At 36.2% G+C, this 12,035-nt stretch overlaps 1 protein-coding gene across 4 annotated transcripts in view; it reads right to left on the minus strand.

Annotated features, from left to right (window-relative positions):
- Positions 1 to 12,035, minus strand: part of PTPN21 (protein tyrosine phosphatase non-receptor type 21) — a 139,362-nt gene that overhangs the window by 43,229 nt on the left and 84,098 nt on the right. For all 4 annotated transcript variants that reach the window (XM_077123262.1, XM_077123264.1, XM_077123263.1 and 1 more), the window contains 4 exons: positions 11,060 to 11,147; positions 10,572 to 10,660; positions 3,088 to 3,175; positions 2,325 to 2,404 (listed from right to left, as the gene is read on the minus strand). In XM_077123262.1, the coding sequence (XP_076979377.1) occupies positions 2,325 to 2,404; positions 3,088 to 3,175; positions 10,572 to 10,660; positions 11,060 to 11,147 (345 nt within the window). The remainder of the gene's footprint in view (positions 1 to 2,324; positions 2,405 to 3,087; positions 3,176 to 10,571; positions 10,661 to 11,059; positions 11,148 to 12,035) is intronic.

Below are 12,035 nucleotides of genomic sequence, written 5' to 3' on the forward strand. Positions count from 1 at the left end.
AGGGCCAAAGGAGACTGCCCTTAATCCCATAAACTAACAGGATGGGGGAAGGAAAGGCAAATGTTCAGATTTGGTCCTGTACTATAACTCTCAGTGACATCTTTTGTTCAAACATTCAGAAAACTGGCTGGAGACATATAAGATGGTCAGAGAGACCAGATGTGATGCTACTGCAATGGTCCAGGGAAGAGAGGACAGTTTAAAGAAAGGCTATAAAGATGGACAGAAACTTTTCAGGTCTCAAGTTAGATGTCACTTCCATAAGAAAGCCTTTCCTAACTTGGCAGTTCTAGGTTAGGTACCCCTCCTAAGGGATTGCACACATCACAGACATGTGAACTCAGAGCTCTTAACACTTGTTTCAGTGGATTCATTGACCAATTGTCAATGAATTAAAGTGGATTCATTCCACCAATTTAAGGAGACCAATTGTGGGCCACGTACTTTCTCAGCATAGGGAACACAATAGTTAAGATGGGCAAAGTCTCTGTCCTCATGCATTTCTATTGAACTTACCTGCTAGTAGGGGATGTAGACCTTAAACAGGTTAGCAAATGATTATACCATTTCAGGTGATGCTATATGCTATGAAGACGAATAAAATAGTAAAGTGACAAAAAGAGAGACAGGTAATAGTGGGGAAGGGATTTACATGAGGAAGTCAAAGCCAGCCTCTCTGAAGAGGAGCTCATCTGATCAGGCAGCTGACTTTAGTATGGGAGCAGGGCATGTGGAGATCACAGCACTTCAGGCAGAGGAAAGGGTGAGTATAGCATTCCCAAGGGAGGAACACATTCAAGGACCAGCAAGGACATGAGTCCAGCTGGAAGAGCACTCAAGCAAGGAGAAGTGTAAAGGAAAAAAGGTTTGAGCCAAGCAAGGACCAGACCACATATAGCTTTGTCCTTTAATTATAAGTATGATGGAACACCAATGGAGGGTTTTAAGAATTATGGTATCTCATTCATGTTAATTAATGTCATTCTGGCTGTCTAATAGAAAATAAGCTTCAGGCAGGGTAGGCAGAGAAGCAGATTGAGTCAGGAAGCTCCTGCGATATTCCAGGTGAGAGAGGATGGCAGCCGGCACTAAGTTGTTAGCAGAGACGGGCAATAAAAAATGGTCAGATTTCAGATATACTTTAAAGGTAGGTCTGACAGAGCTTGCTGATGAATTGGATGTGGGGTGAAAGAGAAACAGGAATTAAGCATGAGTTCTAGGTGTTGGCTCTAAGCGACTGGGTGAATATGGTATGCTGCTATTTTCCAAAATGGGAACACGTAAGGAAGAAGTAGGTTTGGGGATAGGAAAAGGAGGGGTAAAACAAGAATTCTGCCTTAGAAATATCAAATCAGAGAAGCTTCTTAGGCACCCAAGTGGAGATGTCAAGCAGGCAACAGGATGTAAAAGTCAAGAGCTAAGGGAGAAGATGGGGCAAGAAATAACATTTGACACCCTTTAGCATATAGATGCTATTTTAAGCCTAGAAAATGAGTGAAGATACAGAAGAGATCTGAGGACTAAAACAGCAAAGGTGCCTGAGAAGAAACAGCCTAGCATGAATAAAACCAGGAGAGGATGGTGCACTAGCAGCCAAGGAAGAGCAGGGTTCAGAAAAGGCGTAGTCAGTGGTTAAGTGCTATTGTGAGTTCAACTGAAAAAAATTCCTTAATTGTCCCTGAATGAAGGTCACTGGGCACCGACAAACAGTGGTATGGTGGGTTGGAGAATGGTGGAAGAAAGTCAAGAAAGCAAGTATGCGTAACTCTTTTGAAGAATTCTGCTATAAGGGAAAGCAGAGATAAACAGTCATAGCTAGAGGGTGATATGGAATAAAGAACAAGTGTTTTATGATATGAAATATTACAGCATGTTTGTATGCTAATGAGAATGATCCACTAGAATGGATAACCCATACAAGCTAATAAAAACACACATTAGGAGGAAGGGAGACAAATTCTTCAAATGGCTTTAGAGTTGAATAATCTTTAATTTCTCAAAACACTCACCAAGGTAATGATAAAAATGAAAGCTAAAAGGGGAATATCCTTTAAAAATTAGAATGATCCTAGTAACTAGTTGCAAGAAATCTTAGAAGCATATCCGTAGTTATTAGAAGTTGGTCCAAAGCTAAAAGAAGAAAAAAAACTATTAAGAAATGTCATTTTTACATGCAGTAAAAGCAAAGAGGTTATTATAAAAGTGACATAAAAAATAAGATATCCTTTTGATAAAATTCGTTTTTCTAGCTGATACAATAAAGCTTAAAATGGAAATTTCTAAGTTCATTCTTCTTTCTAATTTCTGTGAGCAGAGATACTTACAGGCTATTCTGGTGTAGTCTGTAAAATTTGTGCCGGGCAACACAGAGTCTCCATACATATTTTGCTGTTTCCATGTCTTCCTAGCAAACAAAATATGGGATAAAGTAATATGAAAGTACATATACAATTTGATACTTTTAATGTAGAGTTTGTCTGAGGACAAAACACAATTGGGTGACATTATATCAGTCATTTAACACTGTGATTCTTTCATTTTCTAAGTCTAATACTTTGCCTTATCATATGAATGTTACAACTAGGATTTAAAATACCAAGATGAACGAATATATCTAATAGTATGATTCTTACATTGAGCAGTTTTAAAACGACTTAGAAAATCTAAAATATTGACAATATCAATTTAATTATTGACAAACAGCTACTCAGATATTTTTAAACAAAACATTTGGCTCAGTCACCCAAATCTGCCTTTGTCAAGAATGCAAAAGCAAATAACTGTTAAAATATTTCTACACAGCTATTCATTTATCAGTGGAAATTAAGAGATCCCTGCTTACTTTTTCCCATTTAGTCCCTTAAATTTAATTTAAAGGTCATAATGATTAACTAGCATTTATCCAAGGACTCATTCATTCATTCAACAATATTTCTGGAGCACCTACTTTCTGCTAAGTGCTATTATGCAAAATGTTATAAAATATAAACATTTACAATATTTTCTAAAATTATAAAATATTATAATTTTAATGCCACCCTCAAACACACCCACAAATACTTCACGCAAATTCCACTGTTTACTCACCGTTTGAAACTGGATAGTCTCTTCTTTATTTGCCAGTTCTAATGCAAAAAAGGACTTGTTGTGTGACATGTTAGCAATATCATGCCACCTAAAAAACAATACATAGAGAGTAACAATGTGAGTGCTCAAGTTTATACATCATTTTTCTTTCCTAAGCTTGATTCTAAAGTTAAAATTTGTTCATCATCGCAGAAAGGAAATGGTTGTTTAATCAGCTAGCTTTCATCTTCTAATTGAAGTGATAATAGCTAGTTGCAAAAAGCAAATGAAGGAAGAGTGTTAAAAGAGGCAAAGTCAATTTACCCTATTAGCTTCATCACTTCAAACAGAGATCCCTATCTTAGCTAGCTGCCAAGTCCTCAATTCATTCAACAACCATTTTAAAGAAAGCTTGTTATAATGTTGGAAATTGAGTTAGGTCCTAGGGATACAATGATCAGTAAGGGATAGTGCTTCTCTCAGAGAGGCACAGTTAGAGGGTAGGGGTGAGATAGAGCATGTAAAAACAAACAATGTTGCAGATGTACATGATAAAATGAAACATAAGTGTGGGCAGAAGGGTACTCAGAAAATCTTCAGGGTACCGATAAAGTACAAATGCTAGAAAACCAATGACTGAACTAAAATCTGGTCTGATACTTTCTAATATTTTACCATATTTAAATTTTATATATTAATATTTAATTTTATAATATAAATGTATAATTTTATAAAAGAAAAAAATGGGTCAGGAAGAAAATTCTTATACCACTTTACAACTCCACATTATATTACATTTATTGATTTTAAGTTAATATAATCGTAATTCAATATTTAATTAGTAAACCTAAAGATTATTAGCATCATATTAAATAAAACAATAAAATTCCAATTATTGGTGAAAAGAACCCCATCGGATGCCTCCAGATTTCATGTGAGCTTTCTCATATGGGCATTGTCAGAATCCTGCCTTTCAAAAAAAGGATTCTGTGAAAAAGTTTGGGAGCTCCTTGAAGACAAGATTTGATCTTATTCTTTTCATTTATATGATCACATTGCTGTACACATAGTATGTGTTTGTTAAACATATTTAAATGAGCTTAATCGACATGATCCTTCTAAAATAAAAATACCACAAAAGTGAAAAAAAAAAATTGGCTTTTCAGCTGCAGCACAGGTCCATTTCCTTCCCTGTTCAGCAGCACAGCATGCTGGGAAGATTAAAAGAGTAGCTGGGGAAGTTGAGAACAATTGCAAAGGGGAGCAAGTTGGTGCAGACCCCAAGCCGTGTATACTCTCTGCAGTCATAATCAAGTGGATAAATCTGGACTCAAAAGGTATTAAAGCAAAGGAAATGAAGGAGGAGAAAAAAGATCTTAAAAGGGAAAACTGTTTCTCAAGAAAATATGATAGAAATCTTGAACAGAAAGAAAAAGGGGGTGGAAATAAAAGAAGCTATTTAACATAGTGGTCAAGAACCCATGTTTGGTATCAAGAATCTGAATTTTGGTTCTGGTTATGCCAGTTAATAACTGGGTACCCTTGAACAAATCACTTAACTTTTCTAAGCTTCCATTATTTCATGTGCAATTGGCAGTAATACTTACTGCTCAGATCTGTTATGATGATTACATGAAAAAATACATAGAAAACATTCAGCCTAGTGCCTGGCTCATGATAAGCACTCAATAAATGGTACACACAAAAGATAAAAAAAGTTATGAAATAATCTGTTTTACAACTTTATAAAAACAATATAAACTTTTAATTTTTCATCAAAATGATGGGACTGAAGTAGAGAGAATCTCAGAATAAAACTGTAACTATTCCCATGAAATGATACTTTAGGTTTTCTAGATTATGGATTTTAGCAATTAAAAGGCAAAGATTGAAAAATATGGTCCAATTTACTATCTGAAAGATGCAAATCACAACAGAAAATAATATTAAGAAGGACATTTAAGTCATCTATAATTTCATTGTTCAGAATTGGCCACTATTAGCACATTATATCCTTTCTTTCCTCACTATATAGATTTCAAGGTTTTATAAACAGATAGTATCACATTTTTATAGTCAGAAAAAAATCAACATTAAAAAAAGTAATTGAGGGCGGGCCACGGTGGCTCAGCAGGCAAGAATGCTTGCCTGCCATGCCCGAGGACCCAGGTTCGATTCCCGGTGCCTGCCCATGTTTAAAAAAAAAAAAAAAAGTAATTGAAATTTGCTTAGAATTAAATTTGCTTAGGAATTTTGGTACATAACTAGAGTGAGAAGAAAGGCCTAGATGTTCTATAACAAAGAGCATTGGAAATCAGCACTCAAATGAAAAATGAACATAAAAATAAATGAAAGCCTCCACATAGCAAGAAAAGGGTCACATATTTTCAAGCATCTCATAAACAGGCCATCATTATAAGCACTATTTTCTGCACATTTGGTTTGGAAGTGGCTTATAAAAAAGAACAGCAGCGAACATCATCAATATGGCAATATGAGATATCCCCTAGAAAAGCCTCTCCTTAGAAATAACTAATGAAAGGAAAATCCTACTTGGACCTCTGGATGATGAAAGAGATTGGAGAAGGATTCCACAAATGCTAAAACAAAGAAAAACAAAAAGAAAAAAAAGGTAGGAGATCTATGACCTGGGCCTGCCAGTCCAGACCCTCCTCCTCACCTGGTCACACAGAGGCAGCATGGCCTGGGACCTCCTGCTCTGGATTCGGAGCCTACAGCCACTCGCAGAAGCGTGTTAGAACCCCACACATATCCAGCCACAAGTACATAAGTCCACAGAGACCCACGTGGAACACAAGCAGCTGTTAAATGTGTGCATATAAAAGGGCCCCCAGGAAATAAATGAGACCATAGCCGATTTCGTGGCAAGAGATGCACACACTCAACCCAGTCTCTGACTGCTGGATCGCCTAAATGAAAAAATTGTCCTTTTTAAACAGTGATCCCATCTCGTTCCCCGGGGTGGGACACCCTAATGGTGAAGTAACTGGAGGCAGAAAAGCTACATAGAAACAAAAAAAAAGGGGGGGGGGGGAGAAACTAAACTGCTATAAGACAGGACCAGTCTCAGAACTGTCAAATGTAATGAAAAAGGGGCACTGAGTCAGTGGAGAGAAATTAAACAAATCATGGAGCTAGGGAGAAAACTGCACGAAAATGAACAGAACAGATCAAGATTCCCAGGGAAGGAAAAGAGGAAAGGAAGCCTTCTCATAAAGGTGAAACAAATGCATATAAAAGAGCAATCTTAGAAGTTGAACAGTATGTCCAGGACAAGAACCAGGTGCAGAAGACCGGAGAAAACCTGAACAGTTAAACATGGGCTAGTCTAAAGATTCAGTACAAGGTGGACCAAGCATCAAAGAAGAGCTTTAACACATAGCCAAGCCACAATAAAACCCTGAGCAAGAGGGAGAAAATGACTTTTACAGTTAGCATGACAAAATAATCAGATGCTCAGATACCGCAAAAAATTATATACCATACTAAGATATAGGAAGATATGGCACATTCAAGGAAACAAATTGAAACTTCAAAGGAGATACAGACTTTGGAACAACTAATCAGAGTTCAAACAAATATGCTGAATTAATTCAAGGAGGTGAAGGAAAATATGGATAGAAATGAACTAATTGTGGCTATAAAGCCAAAGGATATGAAGACGACGATGTGTGAGCAAAAAGAAGAAAGTTTACAAAAAGACATACAGAAATTATAGGGATGAAAGACTCAATGATGGAGAGTAAAAATACACAAGAGGACGGTGCACAGGTGGTGCAGTGGTAGAATGCTTGCCTTCCATGCAGGAGACCTGGGTTCAATTCCCAGACCATGCACCCACCCACCCCCACCCAAAAAAAATACACTAGAGGCATACAACAGCAGATTTGAACAGGCAAAAGAAGGAATCAGCTAACTGGAAGACAGACAATCAGAATCATACAATCAGCAGAAAAGATAGAGAAAAGAATAGAAAAAATTGAGATGTGTCTAAGAGACTTGAGTGACAGCATGAAGCGTACAAACATATGCATCCTGGGGATCCCAGAAGGAGGAGAGGGGCAAAGGGGGAAGAAAGAATATTTCAGGATCAAAATTTCCCAACTTTTTCATGAAATACATAAATATACATGTTCAAAAAGCACAACATACTCCAAGCAGGGTAACCCTAATAGACCTCTGAAAAACATACTAATCAGAATGTCAAATGGTAAAGATAAAGAGAGAATTCTGAAAGCAGCACAAGAAAAAGAGATGCATTACATACAAGGGATCCTCAATAAGACTAAGAGATGACTGATGATTTCTCATCATCAACTAGGTAAGAAGGCAGTAGTATGATATAGTTTAGGTACTGAAAGAGAAAAACTATGATCTGAAAATTCTTTATATGGTAAAACTGTTTTTCAAAAATGAGGGGGAGTTTAAAATATTCATATATAAACAGAAACTGAGAGTGCATCACCAAAAGGCAGGCCCTATAAAAATTGTTAAAGTGAGTTCTTCAGGTTGAAAGGAAAAGACAGGAGAACCGTAGGTTGTAGAAGTAAAGGTAATCAAATGGGTAAATGCAAAACACAACAGAACTGTACCCTCAATATATAACCCTGTTCTTTAATTTGTATGAGTTAGAACACAAATAAATAAGAAATAGTCATTACTTCCTAATAATGGACATGAAAAACATTAAGAGGTAATATGGGACAAAAACAACATAAAGAGTGGAAATGGAAGGATATGGGAGCAGAGAACATGTATGCTATTCAAGTTAAGTTGGTATCTTTTTAAATTAGTAAGTTGTAGACGAGGTTGCATAATACAAACCTCAGGTTAATAACAAAGCATTTTAAAATACAAAGAATGGAAATAAGAAAGGGATCAGTCAGATACATTACAAAAGGTCAACTATACAGAAAAGAAGGTTGCAATAAAAAAAAAAGAAACACAAAAGATGTGACATAAAAAACAAAGGACAAAATGGCTGAAGTAAGTACTGCCTTTTACAATAATAACACTGAATATAAATGAACTAAGTTCCCCACCAAAAGGAACATATTGATAGAATGTATTTAAAAAGCATGATCTGGGCCACAGTGGCTCAGCAGGCAGACTTCTCGCCTGCCATGCCAGAGACCCGAGTTTGATTTCCAGTGCCTGCCCATGTGGAAAAAAAAAAAATAGACTTTAAGTCAAATATTGTTACAAGAGACAAAGAAGGACACAATATTTTAAAAAAAGGGTCGATACACCAAGAAGAAGTAATAATCATAAATATTTATGTACCTAACCAGGGTGCTCCAAACCACATGAAGCAAACACTGGCAAAATTGAAGGAGAAACAGACACCTCTACAAAAACTGTTGGAGACTTCAATATACCACTCTCATCAATACCATCAATAGACAGAACATCTAGACAGAAGGCCAATCAAGAAACAGAGAAACTGAATAATATGGTATATGAAGTAGACCTAACAGACATATACAGAACATGGTACTCCAAAAGAGGAAGTATGCACTGCATTCTTCTCAAGTGCACACAGATCATTCTCCAGGACAGACCACGTGTTGGGTCACAAAACAAGTCTCAATAAATTTAAAAAGACTAAAATCACATAAAGAATATTTTCTAACCACAATGGAATTAAGGTAGAAATGAATAAAAGCAGAGAAGTGGAAAATCTACAAATACATGGAAGTTAAATAACATACTTAATTAAAGAAGAAATCACAGAGGAAATCAGTAAATATCTTGAGATGAATGAAAACAGGAAGACAACATATCAAAACATAGGGAATGCAGCAAAGGCAGTGCAGAGGGAAATTTAGAATCCTAAATATTTCCTTAAAAAAAAATAAAGAGCTAAAGTCAAAGACTTACATGTATACATGGAGGAACTAGAAAAAAGAATAGGAAAACAAACCCAAACTAAGCAGAAGGACCGAAATAACAAAAATTAGAGCAGAAATTAATGAAATAGAGAAAAAAATAACAGAGCACATTTATGAAATAAAAGTTGGTTCTTTGAAAAAAATCAATAAAATTAAGTAACCTTTAGCTAGACTGACAAAGAAAAAAAAGAGAAAGGACACAAATAAACTAGAAATGAGAAAGGAGACATTATTACTGACCCCAGAAATATTAAAAGGATACTATGAACAACTGTATGCCAACAAATTAGACAACCTAGATAAAATGGAACATGAACAACCTACAGTGACTCTAGAAGAAAAAGAAGAGTGCAACAGAACAACTACAAGTTAAAACTGAATCAGCCATCAAAATCTTCCCAACAAAGAAAAGCCCAGCACTAGATGGCATTAGAGGTGAATCCCATCAAACATTCTAAGAGTAACTAATATTATCCTGCTTAAAGTCTTCCAAAAAAACTGAAGAGAAGGGGATACTACCTCATTCTACAAGGCCAACATACCCCAATACCAAAGCCAGATAAAGATACCATCAAGAAAAGAAAATTACAGACCAATTTCTTCTAAGAACGTAAATGCAAAAATGCTCAACAAAATAGTAGCAGACTGAATCCAATGGCACGTTTAAAGAATTATACACCATGATCAAGTGGGATTTATCCCAGGTATGAAAGAGTAGTTCAACATAAGAAAATCAATTAATGTAAAACACCACATTAGCAGAAAAAGGGGGAAAACATTTGATCCTCTCAAATTACACAGAAAACACATTTGACAAAATCCAGCATCTTAGAAACTCTTAGAAAAATAGGAATAGAAGGAGACTTCCTCAACATGAGAAAGGCCATATATGAAAAACCCACAGCTAACATCATACTCAATGGGAAAAGACTGAAAGCTTTCCCTCTAAGATCTGGAAAAAGACAAGGATTCCCTCTAACACAACTATTATTCAATGTTGTAGTGTAAGTTCTAGCCAGAACATTAGGCAAGAAAAAGAAATAAAAGGCATCCAAATTGGAAAGAAAGAAGTAAAACTTTCACTATTTGAAGGAGCATGATTCTACATATAGAAAGTCCCCAAAAAATCTACAACAAAGCTACTAGAGCTAATAAACAAATTCAGCAAAGTGATGTTGCTATAAGATCAACAGGCAAAAATTAGTAATGTCTCTATACACTAATAATGAGCAATCTGAGGAGGAAATCAAGAAAAAAAATCCATTTATAATAGCAACTAAAAGAACCTAACATCTAGGAAGAAATTTAACCATGGATATAAAAGGAGCTATGTACAGAAAACTACAGAACTCTGCTAGAAGAAATCAAAGAAGCTCTAAATAAAAGGAAGGACATTCCATGCTCATGGATTAGAAGACTAATAAGTATTGTTAAGATGTCAATTTATCCAAAATGATTTACATATTTGATGTAATCCCTCAAGTCTCTCAAGGTCTCATTAGAAATGAATATTTTCTATTTAATATAGGTACTGAAAAAAAATCACCAATTGAAGACACAGAAAATGCATGTCTATAGAAAGATATAGGATACCTAAATATCACAGGAGGCCTCCCATTCTTGTGTTTCACAAAGATTCCTTCAAGACATGCTCCAATGGATATGTCACTTCCTTGACTGTCCTAAAAGGAGAAAGCAGTAAAAGAAGACTCAGGAAACAAATGCATAAGAATTACAACTACTACACCTAACTCTCTTATCTTGTTTCCCACATATAAATTGGTCAGAAAACCTACATAGTAACTATTCTGAAGAAAAAAATCTGAATGGTATAAATATGTATGGAAATTGGAAGAGTCTGGCCCCTAAAGGAATTCTATTTCAAGAGCATTTCAAAGTACAAACTGCAAAAACGGGATGTGTTTTAGTACAAAATTTTGATCACAAGGACTAGGCTTTTAAGTTGTCAGCCTTTTGCATGTCTTCAACCTTTGCACCCCAAGGCATCTTCAGGCTTCTTCATTAATTTTTCAGAATCTGGAGGTTGATTTCAGAAAGCCTAGCCTTCATTCCATGCCTACCTTGGCAGGGTAGCTTTCTTCTCCATAACCATCCATTTTCTCTATCTCCTGCATGTACAGCATTTCAGCATCAGGAGCTGAGAGCCCCCTGCAATCCAAAAGATGTTAGTGAGATTGTTTGCAAAACCAAAAATGAAGAAAAAAAAGGTTTTACTAAAAAATTATCTATCAATTTGGCATATATTATAAGCATCTATAATTGGTCATATCAATCCATCAACATTTATTAAAACTGGCTACAAGCAAAGCACTTTGCTAAATGCTGAGGGTAAGTTACCTAAGAGCTTACCCCTTGTACTAAAGACAGGGTAGAGAGAAGGTGCGGGATAAACAAACCCCTAAAAAAAATCTTCAAATAAAAGGTAGGATTTTTTTCTAAACCAACAAGTAATTACTTCTTATCTAAAAGATGAAGCATTACTAAGCATTGTACTTTAAATGCCAAATATAAGTGCAGGGAATAAGGGCTCCAGGAGGTTAAAGGATGGAAAGCTCTTTCAGCTCAGATTACTGAAGAAGTACAGCGGTGAAGTGGGGTGCGGGAGAGAAAGGCAGAGTCGGTAGAAGAGGTGTGCTTGCCCTCATGAAGACTTGCCCATCCAGCATCATCCCCTAAAGCACTCTATGCTGCAGCCATCCCAAACTCTCCATTTCTCTGAATTTACCACATTTCCTCGTACCTGCATGGCTTTGTACATGCTAAACCCTCTTCCTAGTGTATGTGTCACTCCTTTGTGCACCTGCCAACCCCAATAGTCTTTAAGACTAAGTTTATGTATCGTTCTTTCTTGGTTACCTTCTGTGACTCTGAGTCTAAGCCAGATACTCTTGCTCTGTGCAGACCCATGGCATTCTGTGCAAACCTCTTCCACTGCATTCATGTTACCGGGTGGCATAAAACTACAATTCAGAACGTATTATGACTATTATAATGGGTTGCCCTGCCTATCCCTTAATTTCAAGGCAAGGAATGCAT

The sequence above is a fragment of the Tamandua tetradactyla genome, chromosome 12 (assembly GCF_023851605.1).
Source record: "Tamandua tetradactyla isolate mTamTet1 chromosome 12, mTamTet1.pri, whole genome shotgun sequence".
Taxonomy (NCBI): Eukaryota; Metazoa; Chordata; class Mammalia; order Pilosa; family Myrmecophagidae; genus Tamandua; species Tamandua tetradactyla.